The 21,822-nt window shown below is 36.8% G+C and overlaps 1 protein-coding gene across 1 annotated transcript; it reads left to right on the forward strand.

Moving 5' to 3' along the window:
- The first annotated feature begins 1,598 nt into the window (after window positions 1–1,598).
- CDK1 (cyclin dependent kinase 1) lies at window positions 1,599–21,295 on the forward strand. The gene is made up of 8 exons (XM_076010021.1): window positions 1,599–1,713; window positions 5,425–5,486; window positions 10,818–10,974; window positions 11,780–11,903; window positions 14,594–14,764; window positions 18,856–19,019; window positions 19,139–19,280; window positions 20,994–21,295. The coding sequence occupies exons 2-8, from the start codon at window positions 5,450–5,452 to the stop codon at window positions 21,090–21,092; spliced, it is 894 nt and encodes a 297-aa protein (XP_075866136.1). The 5' UTR covers window positions 1,599–1,713; window positions 5,425–5,449; the 3' UTR covers window positions 21,093–21,295.
- The last annotated feature ends 527 nt before the right edge of the window (window positions 21,296–21,822 follow it).

The raw sequence follows: 21,822 nt of genomic DNA on the forward strand, positions 1-21,822 counted from the left end.
ATAGCATGAATTTATAATTCATGAAACTTTAAAAAGAAAGATAATCGAGTTAAATTGAAAAGCCTAGCATTATAGCCTTGAATGCTTGTGGTCTTCTTTATGTTGAATGTAAAATGGATATACTGAATTATTTGCTGTTTTTTAGGATGATCTAAATTGAATTCCTTGCTTGAGCCTCTTAGAAAGGCCTATATTCATTCATTAAAATCAGTACCCTAAGCTGCCACAGAACAGCCTGTATCTCTACAGCACTTCTCTGGGGCAGTTTTCATTTAAAAAGCAAATTTAGGATTAGAAAAGTAAGTTTTAAAAGTTATCAGGCTCAGGCAGGAGTCCTCAAACCTCAGCTTCCACCATGAATCCCAAATGTTCTGCCTCTGTCACCCAGGAGCAAAAAAATTGTCAAGACTGAGCATTCATGCAACCTATAGGGCCACGTGATAGACTCAGTGGCTCATTGTCTAAAAAAGTATTCAACACTTAAATGCATGCGATGTACTAGTTCCACTCTTCATTCTAACACATACTTGTAGAGGGTGAGGTAATCTGTTATATGTCTTATAAGGGTCAATGCAGCCTAAAACTCCTTAATAGGAGGACTCATTATTTCCGGTTCTGTTTTCACTGTTTTTTGTTTGTTTTTAAGATTTAAGAATGATGTTTAAGAGTAGAAAACTCTCTAATCTCTCCCTGGAAGGGCAGGGAAGACAGTTTTTGACATTGGATTACTTTAGTATAATTCAGATCTCTTTTTCTCCCCTTATAACTGTGAATTCTTATGTTTTAAAGAACATTTAAGGCTGGGCGTGGTGGCCCATGCCTGTATTCCCAGCCATGAGGGAGACTCAGGCGTATTGCTTAAACGCCGGGGTTCAAAGCCAGCTTGGGCAACACGGAAAGCCCCCGCCCCCGCCGCCCCCATACCTAAAACTATATATTTATTTAAAATTCTGTGGAAATATTTTAACATTTAAAATATATATATATATTTTTAATGTTTCAATAAATAAAAATTTAAACAAAAAATTTAAAATTTAAGAATGAGGTAAAAACAAAGCACAGCTATATATATATATATTATATACTACATATAACCGGAAATTTTTCTTTACAGTTTTGCAGATGTCTTTTGAGTTTTCCATTATCTCCCTCTTAAGGTAACTGAAATGGGTTCCTTGGGCCTAGCCCGCAGATCACTCATTTATAAAAACCTAACTATACACTCCTAACCTTAAGAATTATAAGTAAAAGTAATGGAATCTCGATGTAAGTGCAATATCACTTTTCTGAGGAGCTATTTGAGCGCAATAAATTTTAATTGTGCCTATAATACCAAGAGAAAAAATTAAAAAGAAAAACACAGCGAACAGTCGACCCCTGTTGACTAGAAACAGTAGGACGACGCTCTCCTGGGAGGAAGGAGAGCGCTTGCGCTGAGATTCACTAGGCGCCCGCCCGCTTGCTTTTTCTCCAGCCGCCGTTTCCTCCTACTTTCGCGCTCTAGCCACCCGGGATGCCCCGCCCAGGCGTATCTGGGCTCTGATTGGCTCCTTTGAAAGTCTACGGGCTCCCTGATTGGGGGAGCCGGGACCCTTTAGCGCGGTGAGTTTGAAACTGCTCGCACTCAGCTTCTAAGCTGGCTCCTGGAAGTTGAGAGGGGAGCGACGGTGACGTGGTAGCTGCCACTGCGGCCGCCGCGGGACAATAAGCCAGGTAGAGTTGCTGGGGTCGGGGTCATGCCTATGGGCCGACCCGGGGGCCTGGGAGGACGAGTATGGAGGAACGGGGTGATCTTAGGAGGCCGGGCTGGGGAGCTGGGGTCTGCGTGGGGCAAGGCCGGGCTTCTGGAGGGAGGCTGGGCCTTCCCCTGGGCCCGGGCCCCGGGTGTGTGAGCCCGGCCGGGCCCGGCTTTAGAGGGAGGCTCGGGGGGAGTCCACCTTGGCGGGGTGACGCGGAGGAGTGTTGGGGCTGCCCTGGCCTCGGGGTTGCAGCCTGGGGCCGAGGACGGCTGTTCTCTGGGACAGGCGCCGACCCGCCTGAGGAGGCTTTCGGGTCGTGGTTGAAGCAAAACCCCCGCGTAGGTTCGAGCAAGCTGAGCGCCTGCTGCGCGCCCGGCTGGGGCCTAGGCCCGCCCCCTGCGTGCGCGTCGCTCCAGCCCCGGGGTGTGGAAAACGGGACCGCGCTGGGGCCAGGTACCCACGCCAGTCCCTAAACCCAGGCCGCCTGGAGAAACCCATCCGATACACTTGCGGGCCTTCTCGGGCTGGCCTCTGCCCGCAGCCCTGGCTCACTCGGAGCTTTTAAACGAAGAACACTTAGCCAAGGCGCAGAGCCAGAGGGAACTTGAGCAATTTTGTTCTTTACTTGGATGGTGGTGGTTCTATACTATGGAATGGTCAAAAAGTGGAAGGAGAGATGGGAACGTGTGGTTTAACATCCTTTTAGTCATTTTTAACCTAACGCTAATGTTGCTAGTGTGCATGTCTTGTGTCCTCTAAGGACTTGGTGGGTTTCTGTGGGTGGAGAGGTGAAGCTATCGGTATTTTCCATTCCTGCAGCTTGTAGTACAGAGCCCCGGAGACGTTCAGAAGGCATCCTTTTTTTTTTTTTTTTTTATTTCGGCATATTACGGGGGTACAGATTTTAAGGTTTCAACAAATGCCCATTTCCCCCCCTCCCCCCACAAGTCTGAGTCTCCATCATGACCATCCCCCAGATGGTGCACATCTCACTCATTATGTATGTATATACCCGCCCCCCTCCCACCTGCCCAATACCCTATTACTGTAGTACCTATGTGACCACTTAGGTGCTGTTCAGTTAATACCAATTTGCTGGTGAGTATATGTGGTGCTTGTTTTTCCATTCTTGGGAAACTTCACTTAATAGTATGGGTTCCAGCTCTAACCAGGAAAATACAAGATGTGCTATGTCACCATTGTTTCTTAGAGCTGAATAGTACTCCATGGTATACATACATATACCACATTTTATTAATCCATTCTTGGATTGATGGACACTTGGGCTGTTTCCACAGCCTTGCAATTATGAATTGTGCTGCTATAAACATTCGAGTGCAGGTGTCTTTTTTGTAGAGTGTCACTGGATCATTTGGGTAGATGCCCAGCAATGGGATTGCTGGATCAAATGGTAGATTCACTTGTATCGCTTTAAGATATCTCCATATTGCTTTCCACAGAGGTTGAACTAGTTTGCAGTCCCACCAGCAGTGTAGGAGTGTTCCTCTTTCTCTGCAACCACGCCAGCATTTATTGTTTGGAGATTTTTTGATAAAGGCCATTCTCACTGGGGTTAAGTGATATCTCATTGTGGTTTTGATTTGCATTTCCCTGATGATTAGAGATGTTGAGCATTTTTTCATATGTTTGTTGGCCATTCTTCTGTCTTCTTTAGAAAAGTTTCTGTTCAAGTCCTTTGCCCACTTTTTAATGGGGTTATTTGATTTTTTCTTCCTGATTTTCGTGAGTTCTAAGTATATTCTAGTTATCAGTCCCTTATCGGATGCAGAGGATGCAAAAATTTTCTCCCATTCTGTAGGTTGTCTGTTTATTTTCATGACTCTTTCTTTGGCTGTGCAGAAGCTTTGTAGTTTGATCATGTCCCATTTATTTATTTTTGTTGCTGCTGTGATTGCCTTTGGGGACTTCTTCATAAACTATTTGCCCAGGCCAATGTCTAGGAGAGTGTTTCCAACTTTTTCCTCTAGAGTTCTAATAGTTTCATACCTTAGGTTTAAGTCTGTTATCCAGCGTGAGTTGGTTTTTGTGAGAGGTGAAAGGTGTGGGTCCTGTTTTAGCCTTCTACAGGTGGCTATCCAGTTTTCCCAGCACCATTTATTGAAGAGGGATTCTTTTCCCCAGCGTATGTTTTTGTCTGCTTTGTCAAAGATTAGATGGCTATATGAAGATGGTTTTATATCAGCATTCTCACATCTGTTCCACTGGTCAATATTCCTATTTTTGTGCCAATACCAGATTGATTTAATTACTACAGCTTTGTAGTATAGTTTGATATCTGGCATATTAATGCCTCCCATTTTGTTTTTGTTGCCTAGAATTGCTCTTGATATTCGGGGTCTTCTTTGGTTCCATACGAAGCGTAAAATTATTTTTTCTATATAGAAGGCATCCTTTGTTTAAAATTGTTAGAACTGGAAAATGGTGGGAGGGTAATTGAACCCAACTTTGACATTGAGTTAAATTTTGGCTGCCTGTTCGAAGTGAGCTCAATTTATATTAATATACCTAAAGCATATTAAATATACCTAAAGCATATATTATATGCTTTAGGTATATTAAATCTGGTTATTGAGGGAAAAGATAAGCATCGTAATTGTCTACTGCCAGTTTGTAAAGTTATAAATTCTTAAGAGTGACACACATGACCAGTGCAGTGCAGTTTTGTTCATGAAAAATTATTAGTCTCTACTTCTTCTTGGATTTATTTATTTATTTATTTTTGAGGAGGAGGAATGTGAGAGATAGAACTTAAGTGTCAGTTTTTCAGAGTGACCTTCATAATGATTTTGTCATCAATGATAGGTGTGTGGGAAAAATCAAGGTAATTATGCCTGGGCTTCTGAAGTTAAGTTGGCACACTTACCATCTGAGGAAGTCTTAAATGTCTGGTTGCCAGCACTTTTTCACTACGTTCTTGATTCAAGTATATAGTTTTTTAATTGGTTCTTGACATTGCATAGGGTATAATTAGAGTTTGATTTGTGGATTTGGACTTTTCATTCTTTCAGGGTGCGTAGGTGATAATTCCTACTTTGCAAAAAGTTCCTTGAAAGTCGAGCATGTTTGTCCATAGGACTGCTAAAATAACAAAAGAGAAAGATTAAAACTGTCACTTGAGCAACTGTAAACACTTTGTTTTTGCAGCTTTAAACAAAATCTTTCTAATAGGTAAATCTAATGTGTGAACACTGTGACCAACCACTTTTTGGTTCTGTCTTTAGAAAAGTGTTTTGAATCATCTTTAAATATTGTAAAGCAGTACAAATGCAGTCAAATAACATTATTTGTTGAAATATTTGGGCATTAGTTTGTCACATGCTGGTACTACTTAAAAGTGTTACATAAAAAATGTAATTTTGGTTTTTGGGAAGAATAGAGAAGTCAGTGTCTGAATTTGAGGGTTAATTTGATTGAGGGAAGCTAAATACTACACTAGTATAGAATATACAAATGTTTCCAATGTTTTAGGAGCAAGGAAGGGTAGGAAAGTCTTATTGCAGGAGTCCTTACCCTTGTAAATATAGTTTTAATAACTAGTGTTTATGGAATGCTTAACACTGCAGTAGACACTGGACAATACTATGCAGATAGTATCTTATTAAGACTTAAAACTGCCCTTTGAGTTAGTGCCATGTAATCAAATCAGTTTTTCCCCTCATTTTAGGATCTGCCATACCTATTGATTAACTATGGAAGATTATACCAAAATAGAGAAAATTGGAGAAGGTAAGTGGTTTTAATAATGGTTTTTAAATGATTTAATAATGCTACAACTTTTATGACATGAACACATGTAAATATTTATTAAAATTCAACCTTTAAGGTATCTTGTACTAATGTGCATTAATGTGTTTTTTTTTTTTTGAGACAGAGTCTTGCTTTGTTGCCCAGGCTAGAGTGAATGCCGTGGCGTCAGCCTAGCTCACAGCAACCTCAAACTCCTGGGCTCAAGCGATCCTTCTGTCTCAGCCTCCCGAGTAGCTGGGACTACAGGCATGTGCCACCATGCCCGGCTAATTTTTATATATATATATCAGTTGGCCAATTAGTTTCTTTCTATTTATAGTAGAGACGGGGTCTCGCTCTTGCTCAGGCTGGTTTTGAACTCCTGACCTTGAGCAATCCGCCCGCCTCGGCCTCCCAGAGAGCTAGGATTACAGGCGTGAGCCACCGTGCCCGGCCCATTAATGTGTTTTTACATAATAAGTTAAACACAAATGTTCACATTTCAAGATAATGCAAATTATAATATGTTTTTAGTCTCAATTATGGTTGGGATGGTAAATATTTTTATCTTAACTTTCTAGACAAGATACAATAATTGCCTGTTAAGCTAATTTAACTAAAATTTCTTTTTAGTTACCGTAGGTATAAATGACCTGTTATGTGTACCTGTTATGTATGTATGTAAGCTGTTCTAAAACTATAATTTTTGTATGTAATCATTCCCTTTCTGTAGGACTTTAAGGAATATTTAGATCTATGTGGCATAAATAAGGGGTAAAAATAACCTTTTGCCTGTTTGTTGTTCTTTTCCTCCATCAGGACATCCAAGTTTCTATATAGAAGTTTTGGCATTCTCAATTCTCCAGAAACAAATGCTAAAACTTATACAAAATAATTTGCTAATAGAGTCCAGTTGATACAAGTTCTACTTGAAGAACATTTCCATCTGTATTTTTAGTGTGCTCAAAGGTCCTACTTGATAAAGAATATTAAAAAATAAGGGGGAAGGAATTCTGGAAGGATTTAATAAGATAGGAATGATAAGTTAGTGTGGTTGGGTTGGAGGCTTTTTTTTTTTTTTTTTTTTGGAAATTTCAAGTAACTACCTTAATGTACCCATTCTACTAAGCTAATTTTGCTGCTGAATTAAAAGAAGTTTGGTTAGCATGTCTGATGCTTTATGTGTTTCTTAAATCTCTAGAGAATTTAGTGAGTCTTGGTTTTAGTTTGGAGTAAAAGGAGGCATTCTTAAAAGTCTAAATGTATTTTTCTTTAAACTGTAGAACTCCAAACATACAAGTGACTTAAAGATTTGACTCCTGAGAAAGGTATTTAATTGCTACTAAAATAGTAGTTAGGAGTATAATTTTAAATTTATTCTATTATAAATATATAGGGGAATTGTAAGACCCCATTCTTCATTTCTAGCAGTGTGACAGCGGTAAACATTTTAACTTATCTGGATCTGAGACAATCAATGTCTGGAAAGCATTTGAGTGCTTTAACTCAGAAAACCCATTGTTTCCATAACTATCTCTTTACATGATAGCCCCTTGCTAGCCTCATGTAATGCCATTAAACTCTAATTTGGATTTCTTTGATATCCTCACATATTCCTTGCTATTTGGGCTGTGGCAATGCTGTTCTTCCTTCCTGAAAACCACCCTCTCTCTACAGCTTCCCTTTTCATCTCACTAATTCAAGACCCCTTTGTAGTCCCTTTGCTTCATCCTTAATATCCTTTTAAATTTTTATACAGTAAGCTCTGTGAGGCTTGGGTTGTTGTCTTGTTCACAACTATATGCCCATTGCCTGGCAATAGTGCCCAGGACACAGGTGATACTCAAATATTCCATAAATAATATCTGTATTCCTTAACGTGTTTTTCTGAACTGTTGTTTTTCTGGCTTGTATTGTCTTGACTGCTTCAGTGCTTGGTTGTTTTGGATTATGTGCTGGATATTGTTTTTGAAAAATTAACTTGTGGAAATAATTTGAGACCTAGATTATATTTTCCACACAGAATTTTCTTTTGTTCCTGTCAGGTATCTGGTCAAGGTCTAGTGTTAAAATACTAATTTGAAAGTTATATATTTTTTCACCTCAACTTTTTATTTTGAACATTTTCAAACCTATAGATAAGTTGAAAGATTTATACAATGAACGTTCTTTACAATGAACGTTCTTTACAATGAACACTTTTACCAAGTTGTTACTATTTTGTCATATTTACCTTATTATCTGTGTATTAGCATTTTGTTTTTCATTTTTTGTTGAGACAGAGTCTTGTTCTCTTGCTGTGTCGCCCCTGGTAGAGGTGGCAGTGGTGACATGGCTCACTGCAACCTCAAACTCCTGGGCTTGAATGATCCTTCTGTCTCAGCCTCCCAAGTAGCTGGGACTACAGGCATGTACTACAATGCCTGGCTAAGTTTCCTATATTTTGTAGAGATGGGGGTCTTGCTGTTGCTAAGGGCTTGTCTTGAACTCCTGAGCTCAAACAATCCTCCTGCCTCGGGCCTCCCAGAGTGATTAGGATTACAGGTGTGAGCCACTGTTCAGCGCCTGTTTATCTTTTTTTTTTTTTTTAATTTACACATTTTAATTGTACATATTTATGGGGTAAAATTTGATATTTCAATGCATGTGTATGTTGTATAATTAAATCGAGGTAGTTAGCATATCCAACACCTCATGCCTTTATCATTTTTTAGTGGTGAGAACACTCAATTGTTTTTATTTTGATCCATTTGAAGTAAGTTGTGGAGAAACACTTTACCTCTAAATATTTCTACATATATATTCTGAAGATCCACCCAATGTCATGCATTTCATTTGGCAGTGAATGCCTCAATTCTTTGTAGTCTAGAAAAATCCCTGCCCTTTCTCCCTCTTGACATTGAGTTTTTTGACAGCCTAAATCATTTCTTAAAAATACATGCATACTTATTTCAAATATTACAAAGTTGTCTGTTTTCTTCCAAATTATAAAAATCTTGGTGTTGTCATATTAGTCTTTGAACTCCTTCCTGCCTTATGAAAATGTCTTTTTGGTTCACAAAGAGTAGTTATATCCATGATGGTGGAATCTTTATCTTGATTTAGTGGGCAGTCTATAAATATTTGTTGAATGAAAGTTTTCTGCTCCAAGACCTACATAACCTGACCATGTCCAACATTGTTCCTTTGTTTTATGGGATAAGTCTTCTGTTAGTCTTAGATCTCTTTTCAGGCTTTTTTATGTTGTGATTGCTTTTATTTCTATAATACTATTAAGCTAATATTTTTTCTTTTGCCTCCTTTGTTATTTAGTAATCTACTTAAATATTTCTATATTTAGACTGCTTAGGACATTTCAGAGCACATACCATATTTTTCATAAGTAATTTATGGTGATTAACCAGTCTACTTTGTTTAAATGTTGAGTGTTGGCCATCAGTTAATTATTATGAGTTAATTCTGAAAATTGTTTACTACTGGATGAGATTGTATACTTGAGGAAGAGGAAAGAATACTAGAAAAAAATTAGTTCTGAATTTTTGGTCAATTTATAGTCAATAGCATTAACTGCTATTTGATCGTACTATGCAAGTAACGAATCTTCCTGAGACTGCTTTAACAGTGTGCCAGATGAGTGTACCTACTTTTTGTACTTAATGCAAGAATAATTTACATCTCAAAAAAATGTACAGATTTTAAGTGTATGGAAGGCTACCTACTTTTAAGAGGATGGCTGTGAGGATCAAATATAATCAGTTCTCTTTTAATTTGGAATAGTTCTGGTCATTAAAAAGTCACATTTAATCCAAAATTAATTCAAAATAGTATAAAGTAGTTTTTATGTCAAAGTATATTTTTAGAATGACACCAGTATTTAGGAAGACATAGACTTGTGTAGAATTTCTTTAGAAAAACAAAACACATTAGAGCTGGGTGTGGTGGCCCAGGCCTGTAGTCCCAGCTACTCTTGAGGCTGAGGCAGGAGGATCTCTTGAGCCCAGGAGTTCAAGGCTACAGTGAGCTATGATGATGCCACTATACTCCAGCCTGAGAGACAAAGCAAGACTTCGCCTCAAACAAACAAAAGAAACCTCATATGTTAGAACAAATTTTATATAACTTCAGTTTATCACTGACCAAACTGCTTAATATTCTAACTAAGCACTTGATAATTTGTTAGTAGTGATTCTTAGCCTTTTTTGAAATATACTGCCTTTGGAGAAACTCATAAAAACCATAAAATAGACCTTCTTCCTAGAAAAATGCACTCTAATCAATTTTGAAGTTAAACTTGTCATGGAAAGCAAAAGCTATTTGACAAAATTTTATGTATAGTTAAGAGGTTCAGGACTTTCCTAAACTCCAACCTGAGTTTAAAAAGTACTTATCTAAGGAATTGAATGCTGCATGTGTATGATGTTAGCTTACTAGTTTTCTTTCTTATTGCCATTTCTATTCTCTGTATCCGCCTCCCAACCCCTCTATCCCTTATATTGACACTGTTGATATCTGAAGCCCATATATCAGTGTTTTCATCAACTTCTGAATGGGTATGAGGCTTTCCTAGTATGTAGTAGATAATGTGATCTTTATTAGGTTTAATATTTAATAAAACCACATGGCCTGTTTTAAATCTCCATTCCTTTTATGGATAAGGATTGTTGAGTATGTATTTTGAGATACATATGAAAATGTTTTGAAAAGCATAGAGCACTCTATGCAGAATTTTCTGAAAGTGTCAAGGTGATTCTTCAGTAGTATTTCCTGAGCCCAAATCTTTACACTGTATTTTATACCTGTTTTATTGTTGGGTAGGATATTTGGCAGGAGGTAAATTTCAATTTGCAAAAGACCCATTTACTTCTCTAAAATGTGCTGGAACATTAACGGTAATTTAAATGTATGGGAAACTTGTGGTGACTACATGAATTTTATTTTTAAACCATATATGTGATAGGTTGTAGTTACTCTCAGATTCTTTTTGGAAGCAATGAGGGTATAATTATGAGTAACATACTTCTGTCTGGCCACAGCAGATATTTCTATCATGTGACACCTTATGGCAGGGGTTCTCAAACTTTTTAAACAGGGGGCCAGTTCACTGTCCCTCAGACCGTTGGAGGGCCGGACTATAGTTTTAAAAAAATCATGAACAAATTCCTATGCACACTGCACATATCTTACTTTGAAGTAAAAAAACAAACGGTCAAAAACACCTGCATGTGGCCTGTGGGCTGTAGTTTGAGGACGCCTGCCTTATGGGATTCAATCACCAAAAAAATCTTTTTGTATGTGGGGTGTGTCACATAGCAGATATTTACTTTGTTTCAGGTACCTATGGAGTTGTGTATAAGGGTAGACACAAAACTACAGGCCAAGTGGTAGCCATGAAGAAAATCAGACTAGAAAGTGAAGAGGAAGGGGTTCCTAGTACTGCAATTCGGGAAATTTCTCTATTAAAAGAACTTCGTCATCCAAATATAGTCAGGTATGGTATAATATCTGAATTTAAACCATTTTCCGCAACTATTTCACATGTGAATTTCAATGTGGAAATTTTTACATTTGCTTAGTTTCTGATCTGACCTTGCTGAGTTGAATATAGCGCTATTATGTTTGTTCATTGAGAATGCTGGGCATAGGTATAAGAGAATAGGCTGTTAAAACAGCAACAGTTAGAGGAGCTTGGTGAGTAGACTTGTGTTTGGGGCTGGGAAAGCAAGGTAAGAGGCCATGGGAGAAAAGAATGCCCTTTTCCATAGAGCTTTGTCAGCTCTCTCACTCTGGGAGCTCTAGTCTCTAATGACCCCTTAATCAAAGGCCTAAGACAGGTTGCTAGGTCAGATGAAAAAGAAGAATTGTTTTTTCCTTGAAATATTTGGATTGGGTGTTTGGGGGGAGAATTGTCTTTCTAACAGTCAAAGTTAGAATTTAATTTATTTTGCTGGCTCTGGAGATAGGGAGTAGCTCTGAAGGTGAGGTACTACTTAAAACTTATTTGTGTAATTTACTTCAATGAAAAGACAAAGTCTGAGCAATTAGTAGCCAACCTAGATAGTTCTTTTGGAATACAGATTGTGGATAAGTTAGCACCTCCTTATGAGACTTAATTTTAAATTGCTGCCCTGAGATTCCTTCCTAAAATTTTAGTTTTTTATTAAGGTGTTCTCTATTTGGGAAGCTACCATGTTTCCCCAGTTTTTATTACAGCTACTGTAAAATTTTTGGGCGTAGTTTTGTGAAAGAGGTCAAAAATGTTTGCTGATTTTTCATATAATTGTTTTATTTTTCAGTCTTCAAGATGTGCTTATGCAGGATTCCAGGTTATATCTCATCTTTGAATTTCTTTCCATGGACCTCAAGAAATATTTGGATTCTATCCCTCCTGGTCAGTTCATGGACTCTTCACTTGTTAAGGTAAGAAGCCTACCTAATTTTATTAATACTTAAGCACTGTGAATATAAAGCGTCTATATAGAAGTCTGTGTGTTTTGTGAGGTTGTGCTTGGAAAAAGTGTTAGAAAGTAGAATGAAGAATTTCATTTTCCTCCCTCACAGTCCACATAGGTTACAGTTACGTATTTTATTACCAGATAATGCTTCTAGTAAGTAAAAAATAGTACCTGAGATAACAGCACTGATGAGTATGGTATTGTTGGAAGCTAGGGTATTCCCATCTTTCTCTGGCTGTCAGATAATGTGTAAAACAGAGTAGCAAAAGCCTGGGGCAGGGTAGTAGTAACAGGTTGTTTAATTTTATCTTGGTTTTGAATATGTTTTAGTTAATGTAGACATTTATTACATTTCAGTTAAATTATAAGCATATAGTCTTTTTTTTGAAAGTACTGCAGTATATAAAGTAAAAGTGCCTTATTACACCAACTCTACCAAACCACTCCTGAGGTATCCATTGTTTTATTCATAATCTTGCAGACACTTGTATGTCTACTTTGTATGTGCATAAACGTACTTTGCAGAAATGGGATAATTTATAATATATATGTGTGCATATATATACACACATACATACATATTACTTTTCCTTTTTTTGCATAAATCATCGGACACATAGATCTACCTTTGTCTGTTTGTGTTTTTTTTTTTTTTTTTTTGAGACAGAGTCTCGCTTTCTTGCCTAGGCTAGAGTGAGTGCCGTGGCGTCAGCCTAGCTCACAGCAACCTCAATCTCCTGGGCTCAAGCAATCCTGCTGTCTCAGCCTCCCGAGTTGCTGGGACTACAGGCACGAGCCACCATACCCGGCTAATTTTTTATATATATATATTAGTTGGCCAATTAATTTCTTTCTATTTTTATAGTAGAGACGGGGTCTCGCTCAGGCTGGTTTTGAACTCCTGACCTTGAGCAATCCGCCCGCCTCGGCCTCCCAGAGTGCTAGGATTACAAGCGTGAGCCACCGCGCCCGGCCTGTTTGTGTTTTTGATAAAATTATTTAAACCAGTTCCATATTGATGGACATTTATTTTCCAGCTTGGTCATTGTTGGACTTAGGAACAATGCTACAGTGAATATCCTCTTTGTGTGCAACTTTATAAGATAAATTTTAGAACTTGAATGATGAGTTGAAGGTGTTTATATTTAAGGTCTCGAAAGATATTGCCAGTTGGCCTCTAAAAAATTGTAGCAATTTATTCTTAAACATTCATGGTATGTAAGAGTTACTGTTTTGGTACATCATTGCCAAAACTTGGTTTTATCAATTTTTTAACTATTTTATCTATTATATGAAAAAGGCATATTAACATTATTTTAATTTTGTATTTCATGACATTTAACATTTTTAATATGTAGCCATCTATAAACATTCTGTATATTATCCACTGATTTTTCTATATTGAAATTGTCTTTAATAATCTTGTATGACTGTTGAACTTTTCTGTTGCTATGTCTTGGCTTACGTCTTCCTCACTGAAAGGTTACATATGATCTTTTGTGACAATATTTTTCTGGTCGTTTCAGTAGATATTTTCTCCCACTCATACTTTTTTGTCTTCAATTTTGGATGGATCAAGATTTATTTTGGTTTAAAAACTGGGGTGCGGATCCAAATATTAGCAAAAAAATGACTTTTTTTCCCAAATGGCCAACCAGGTCTGATTTTATGTACATACAGTCCCTGGCTTATGATGGGTTTGACTTAAAGTTTTTCAACTATAGTAATTGTGCAAAAGTGATCAATATTCAGCAGAAACCGTACTTGGAGTATACATACAACCATTCTGTTGTTTTTCATTGTCAGTATGGTATTCAGTAAATTACATAAGGTATTCAACACTTTATTATGAAAAGGCTTTGTGTTTGATGATTTTGCCTAACTGTAGACTAATCTAAGTGTTTTAAGCATTTGTAAGGTGGGCTAGGCTAAGCTATGATGCTTGGTAGGCTGTATTAAGTGCATTTTTGAGTTATATTTTTAACTTACAATGGGTTTATCGAGAGGTAACTCCATCATAACTTGAGGAGCATCTGTGTTATTTTCCAGTTTTAAACTTTGTCAGTATTTTCTTATGTACCTTACATTTTTGTAATATCCATGTTACTTCAAATGTCCATTACACTGCCTTCGGCAAAAAGTGTCTTGTAAAGCACTTATCTCTGAACTAGTAAGCAGTATTTTTAATAATTGTAGCCATTTAAATATATAATCATAATGTCCTCTTTGGAATTTCTTTTGGAATCAGACCAGCTTTTACAATGAGTAAATAAATGTGTAAAGTTGAAAGATAGAAAAGACCAACCTTATTCAAGATAGACATAGAGTTGGTATAAGTATATGGAAGAAAATTCAAGAAACTTTTATATAGAAAACTAACTTGTAAGGACTAAAACTAAGTCAAAGAAGACTGAGTTAACATGGACATAAGATATGTTCATAAGATGAACATCTTTTTCTTATTTATACAAATATGACATTGTATGGAAATGGGCTTCCCACCCACAAATGTTTGTTATAAAATGGCCTGAAAGCTTTGGCAGTCAAATTATTTCTGTTATCATAATTTTTTGTATCTTTGAAATAAACTAATATTTTAGAAAATCATATGTATATGATATGGTTAAGTTTCTAACTTATATTTCCTTTTTCCAGAGTTATTTATACCAAATCCTACAGGGGATTGTGTTTTGTCACTCTAGAAGAGTTCTTCACAGAGACTTAAAACCTCAAAATCTATTGATTGATGACAAAGGAACAATTAAACTGGCTGATTTTGGCCTTGCCAGAGCTTTTGGAATACCTATTAGAGTATATACACATGAGGTAAGTAGAATAGTGTTTTTTGGTGCTTTTTTTTTTTTTTTTTTTTTTTTTTTGAGACAGAGTCTCGCTTTGTTTCCCAGGCTAGAGTGAGTGCCATGGCGTCAGCCTAGCTCACAGCAACCTCAAACTCCTGGGCTCAAGCAATCCTCCTGCCTCAGCCTCCCGAGTAGCTGGGATTACAGGCATGCGCCACCATGCCCGGCTAATTTTTTATATATATATTAGTTGGCCAATTAATTTCTTTCTATTTATAGTAGAGACGGGGTCTCGCTCTTGCTCAGGCTGGTTTCGAACTCCTGACCTCGAGCAATCCGCCCGCCTCAGCCTCCCAGAGTGCTAGGATTACAGGCGTGAGCCACCGCGCCCGGCTTTTTTGGTGCTTTTGAATGTGTGATTGCTGAATTACTTTATCTGTTTGTTAAGTGACAAAATAATATTTCTACTTTGTACCAGTATCAATTTATTGCCTCTGAGCTCCAAATTCACCCTTCATTGTATGCTATGTAAAAAGAACTAAATCTTTTAAATTGTTTTTCTTTGCCAGCTGCTGTGTAACTAGGGTCAGTACAGGGTACTAGAGAGGCATTGCATGAGGAAAGGGTTTTCCTTGCTATAGTCCTCCCCCCCAAATAAATATTAAGGGGAGACAAATGTTTTTGTTACATGGATAGCTTTTATAATGCTTGAGTCAGGGCTATTAGTGTGCCCATCACCCAAACAGTGTTCATTATACCCTGTTAGGTAGGTTTTTACACTTCGTCTACATCCCCCTTCTGATTTCCCATGACTTTTACTTCTCTCTGTGCTCTTGTGTACCCATGATTAGTTCCAAATTATTAGAGAGTACATGTGTTTGTTTTTCCATTCCTGAGATACTTCATCCTTGCTATAGTTAGTTTTTAATAGTCTCCTTATTTCCTATTCTTTATATTAAATTCTGCCCATTCAAATCACCCTGTGGTTTGTCTCCTGATTGGACCCTCTCTATCTTACCTTTCCCAGCCTCTAGTAACTATCTTACTGTACTTCATGAGATCAACCTTTTTAGTTCCCACATATGAGTGAAAACATGTGGTATTTATCATTTGGTGCCTGGCTTATTTCACTTAACATAATGCCCTGGCCAGGTGTGGTGGCTCATGCCTCTAATCCTAGCACTTTGGGAGGCTGATGTGGGCAGATTGTTTGGAGTTGGAGACCAGCCTGAGCAAGAGTGAAACCCCATCTCTACTAAAAAAAAATAGAAAGAAATTAGCTAGACAACTAAAAAAAAAGAAAAACATATATATTTATAAAAATTAGCTGGGCATGGTGGCACATGCTTAGAGTCCCAGCTAGCTACTCAGGAGGCTGAGGCAGTAGGATTGCTTGAGACCAGGGGTTTGAGGTTGCTGTGAGCTAGGCTGACACCATGGCACTCACTCTAGTCTGGGCAACAAAGTGAGACTGTGTCTCAAAAAAAAAAAGATAATGCCCTCCAGGGTCATTCATGTTGCCAGGAATGACATGATTTCATTCTTTGTAGCTGAATAGTATTCCATTGTATGCACGTGTGTGTGTATGTGTGTGTATGTGTATACACACATACCACATTTTATTTATCCATTCATTTGTTGATGGAAACTTAGGTTTGATTCCATATCTTGGCTATTGTGAGTAGTACTACAATAAACAAGGACATGCAGATAATCTTTTTGAGATGATTTTTTTTTTTCTTTTGCATATGTACCCAGCAGTGGGATTCTGCTTTTAGTGTTTTGAGGAACTTCCATACAGTTTTTCATAGTGGCTATACTAACTTACATTCCCACCAACAGTTGACTGACCTATCTTCACATCCTTGCCAGCATTTGTTATTTTTGTCTTTTGGTGATAACTATTCCTAAGTGGGATGTGGTTTTGAATTGCATTTTCCTGATGATTAGTAATGTTGAGCACTTTTTTCCATATGCTTTATGGGCATTTGTATGTCCTTGTTTGAGAAACATCTGTTTAGATCATTTGCCCTTTTTTTTTTTTTTTGCTGCAGACTCAAGTTCCTTGTATATTCTGTATGTCAACTCTTTGTCAGATGAATAGTTTGCACGTATTTTCTCCCATTCTGCAGGTGTCTCCTCTGTTGTTTCCTTTGCTGTGCAGAAACTTTTTAGCTTGATATAATCTTTGAACTCCTGAAATCGAGTTTTTTTTTTTTTTTTTTTTTTGAGATGGAGTCTCACTTTGTTGCCCAGGCTAGAGTGAGTGCCGTGGCGTCAGCCTAGCTCACAGCAACCTCGAACTCCTGGGCTCAAGCCATCCTCCTGCCTCAGCCTCCCGAGTAGCTGGGACCACAGGCATGCGCCACCATGCCCGGCTAATTTTTTCTATATATATTAGTTGGCCAATTTCTTTCTATTTATAGTAGAGACGGGGTCTCGCTCTTGCTCAGGCTGGCTTTGAACTCCTGACCTCGAGCGATCCGCCCGCCTCGGCCTCCCAGAGTGCTGGGATTACAGGCGTGAGCCACCGCGCCCGGCCTAGCTTGATATAATCTTATTTGTCTACTTTTTGCTTTTGTTGCTTGAAGTTTTGAGGTCTTAACCATAAACTTTTTGACCGGAACAATATTCTAAAGTGTTTCCCCTATGTTTTCTTCTAGCAGTTTCATAGTTTCAGGTCATTACATTTAAGACTTTAATCCACTTTGAGTTGATTTTTGTATATGTGTGTGAGATAGGGGTCTAGTTTTATTCTTCTGCATATGCATATCCAGTTTTCCCAGCACTATTTTTTTAAGAGATTGGCTTTTCCCCCCAATGTATGTTTTTGGTAGCTTTTCAAAAATCACTTGACTGTTAGGACATGGATTTATTTATTTCTGAGTTCTCTGTTCTGTTCCATTGGTCTATGTATCTGTTTTTATGCTGGTACTATGCTGTTTTGGTTACTATAGCTTTGTAGTATATTTTGAAGTCAGATACTGTGATGACTCCAGCTTTTTTTTTTTTTTTTTGAGACAGTCTCATTCTGTTGCCTGGGCTAGGTGCCGTGGCATCAGCCTAGTTCATAGCAGCCTCAAACTCCTGGGCTTAAGCAATCCTTCTGCCTCAGCCTCCCAAGTAGCTGGGACTACAGGCATGCACCACCATGGCTAGCTATTTTTTTTTTTTCATACATTTCATACAACTAATTTCTTTCTGTTTTTTAGCAGAGACAGGTTCTTGCTCTTGCTCAGGTCTTGAACTCCAGACCTCGAGCAGTCCTCCTGCCTTGGCCTCCCAGAATGCTAGGATTACAGGCCCCTGGCCTTTGTTCTTTTTGTTTAGGATTGCTTTGGCTATTCATTTTAGAAGTGTTAATTCTTCCAGTTCATGAACATGGGATGTCTTTCCATTTTTTCCTCTTCAATTTCTTTCATCAATGGTTTATAGTTTTCATTGTAGAGATTATACATCTACATTAAATTTATTCCTAGGTATTTTTTTTTGTAGCTATTATAAATGTGATTACTTTCTTGATTCCTTTTTCAGCTAATAGTGTTTAGAAACACTACTGATTTTTATATGTTGATTTTTGTATCCTGCAACTTTGTTCAAATAATTTATCAGTTTTAAGGGGTTTTTTTGATGCAGTCTTTGGGTTTTTCTATATGAGACCATTTCTGTACATAGGGACAGTTTGATTATATCCCATTTGAATGCCCTTTATTTCTTTCTCATGTTTCTTATTCATGTTATAAGTCATTTACTATTTTAGCATGTAAATAATACCTGCACTTTGTACAGTATCAACCCAAATCTATTATCAATGGTTTTGTATTTTTTTGCCAGGAGAGATAAGGCTCTGTTTAACTCTTTTGATCCTCTCATTTCAGTGATTTGAAAAGCAAGAAAAGATTTATTTATACTTTTAGATGTTTTTTTCTTCTGATGAATAGAACTTAGAAATAAACTTAGAAATTCATCTTCAATTTTGTGTATTTAATCGACTAAAATAGTATTATCAGTGACTATCAAGCCTTCTAAAGGACAGCCTTAATATATAGATGTTTAAGTTTAGGTAACTTGATGCACCACGTTTATTCAATGTAAAAATTTGCTTTATAATAATAGGTAGTAACACTCTGGTACAGATCTCCAGAAGTATTGTTGGGGTCAGCTCGTTACTCGACTCCAGTTGACATTTGGAGTATAGGCACCATATTTGCAGAATTAGCAACTAAGAAACCACTTTTCCATGGGGATTCAGAAATCGATCAACTCTTCAGGATTTTCAGGTATTTTTGTTTTATACTTAAGCTGTTAAAAAAACTTTTAAATAATAAAGACAACATATATGTAACAATAAGAATATATTTATGCTTCAACTAAGAATTTTTTTTCCTATGTTTTTTAGAGCTTTGGGCACACCCAATAATGAAGTGTGGCCAGACGTGGAGTCTTTACAGGACTATAAGAATACATTTCCCAAGTGGAAACCAGGAAGTCTTGCATCCCATGTCAAAAACTTGGATGAAAATGGCTTAGATTTACTCTCGGTAAGGAGAGGGAAATAGGAAGGAAACCACCATTTATTGAGCTAGATGTCTGTTATGTATTAAGAAACACTGTGGTTCTGAGAGGAGGATTTAGCATTAGTGATTTGGGGGGTTTTGTTTGTTTTACTGGTAGGTACGAGTACTAAAGGGGAAAGGCCAGGGTTGATAACACCTTTTTGTTGTTTGTAAATCGCTGAATTGTAGCAGCCTAAAAGCCTTCCTTTCTAACATTTTTGTCTCTATTGATTTATCTTAAACATATTTTCCTTATTGCTTGATATTTTTAATTATTAAAGCTATTTGCTTCATGAACCCTATTTCTCACTTTGTGCCTAGTTTCTCCATCAGAAAGGTTAGAGGGACTAATTTAGTTAAAAATCTTTCCCCTGTATTATATTGCTATTCCCAACTAACACTTGTTTCCTTATAAACAAGACAAAAAATAAAAACTGTTAGGGTAAAAAAGAAATTGTCCTAGGCCTGCTTCAAGAAGCTTGTTTAAGAATAGTATCTAAATTTTGAGATTTTAGGAGGAACAAATTTTTATAAATTCCAGTAAATAAATTCTGTTAGGTATAAACAAAAATCTGTTGCTATATCATTAAAAACATATTTTGATTGGTCTTTGGGCAATTAAACTCAGATTTCCCAAAAATCAGGTGCTTCAGTCTAGCCACAGTTGTCATCTTGAACTGCATAATTCTTTGTTGCTGGCACTGTCCTGTGCCATTGTAGCATGCTTAGCAGCATCATTGTCCTCTACCCTGTAGGTCCCAGTAGCACACTCTCCCCAGTTATGACAACAAGAAATGTCTTGCTAAAAGTCGCCTGAGGCACAAAATCAGCCCCAGTTGAGAACCATTACTGTAAATCATAAAATTAGACTTGGTTTCAAATTTGAGATTTATTATACCTTAGCTCTATAAGCTTGGGCAAGTTACTTTCCTTTGACAAAGCCTCAATGTCTTCATTTGTAAAATGGGACGAGAACCTTTGGGGTAGAACCTTTTATTGTGGGGATTAAGTAGCATGATTTGTGCAAAGCACTTCATACAGCAAGTGCTGAGTACATGAGTGTTCAAATGTAACTAATAGTAAAAATATCTCTAGTCTTCTGCTCATTGATTTGGTTTTCTTTAAGCTTAATATTTCTTTAAGATTAATATTAAGCTTTAGCCTTTTCTGATAATATAAATTAACTTAAAATTAATACTAATTTGTCTGAACATAATTCATTTGCTGACTCATTTTTATATGTTTATAACACATTGTGCAGTGGGGTTTTTTTTTTCACTTGAAACTTGTTGAGTACTATATCAGAAACCACTGTAGCTAATTGCCACCATTTCAAGAATGTTATAAATAACTCAGATGGCCATTTAATTCTCAAAGTAAATATAATTGACTAGACATCTTAACTAAATTTATGTCTTAATTTTAAAGCTATCTCTGAATGCTTGTGTCTTAACATATTTTAACAAAAAGAGGTTACTGAGATATCTATGCTTCATGGAGTAGATTATTCTAGAGCTAGAGGGTGAAATGTTGGGGGTGCGACATTTTTGGTTTTGTGTTAAGCTAATGTAAATACTCATTTAGATTTTCACTAAAAGTATTAGTTTTGGTTTATTGGTAGAAACGTTAAGGCTTTATGGAGATTTTTTTAAAAATGGTTTTATTTCCTAAATATCTTTTTTTTCTTTTTTCCCCCAGAAAATGTTAGTCTATGATCCCGCCAAACGAATTTCTGGCAAGATGGCACTGAATCATCCATATTTTAATGATTTGGACAATCAGATTAAGAAGATGTAGCTTTTTTGACAAAAAGTTTCCACATTATATTGAGAACAGATTGTTGTATTTTTTACTGTTAACTCTGTCTGTTTTTGTCTTGTATATTTTTCTTTTCTTTGTTGTAAAACTTAAGCTGTACTTCATCTTCTAATTTCAAAAGTATAACTTAAAAATGTAAATATTCTATATGAATTTAAATATAATCTGTATATGTGTGTAGATCTCACTGTGACAACTATTTGTTACTATAATAAAACTATAAATCTAATATTGATGTCAGGAATTGGGAAAATTTTGAGTTAGCTTAAATCATCTCAGTCCTTATGACAGTTCTATTTTCCTATAGTCGAACTACTAAAATTTAGGAAAGTGTGCTGAGTTCAGTTTCATAATGCTTTGAAGTATTTTTATGCTCTGCTTGTTTAAATTTTCTTGTCAGTTTCTTGCCATGTGGTTAACTATACAACTGGCTAAAGATGAATATTTTTCTACTGGTATTTCAATTTATGACCTAAATGTTTAAGCATTTGGGATGAGAACACAATACAGATTTGAGAAATGATGGCTAAATTTACAGGAGTTTTCAGTAACTTATAAAACTAACATTAGAGCATGCCAGAGTTTCCTAAGTTTTACAATCAAAGATCAAGGGCTGTCCACAGCAGGGTAAAACAGTTTTGAAAATTTATGAACTATTCTATTTTTAGGTAGGTTATGAAAGCTTTTTGTCTAAGTGAATTCTTATGCC

This window comes from Microcebus murinus, chromosome 14 (genome assembly GCF_040939455.1).
Source record: "Microcebus murinus isolate Inina chromosome 14, M.murinus_Inina_mat1.0, whole genome shotgun sequence".
NCBI classification, from domain to species: Eukaryota; Metazoa; Chordata; class Mammalia; order Primates; family Cheirogaleidae; genus Microcebus; species Microcebus murinus.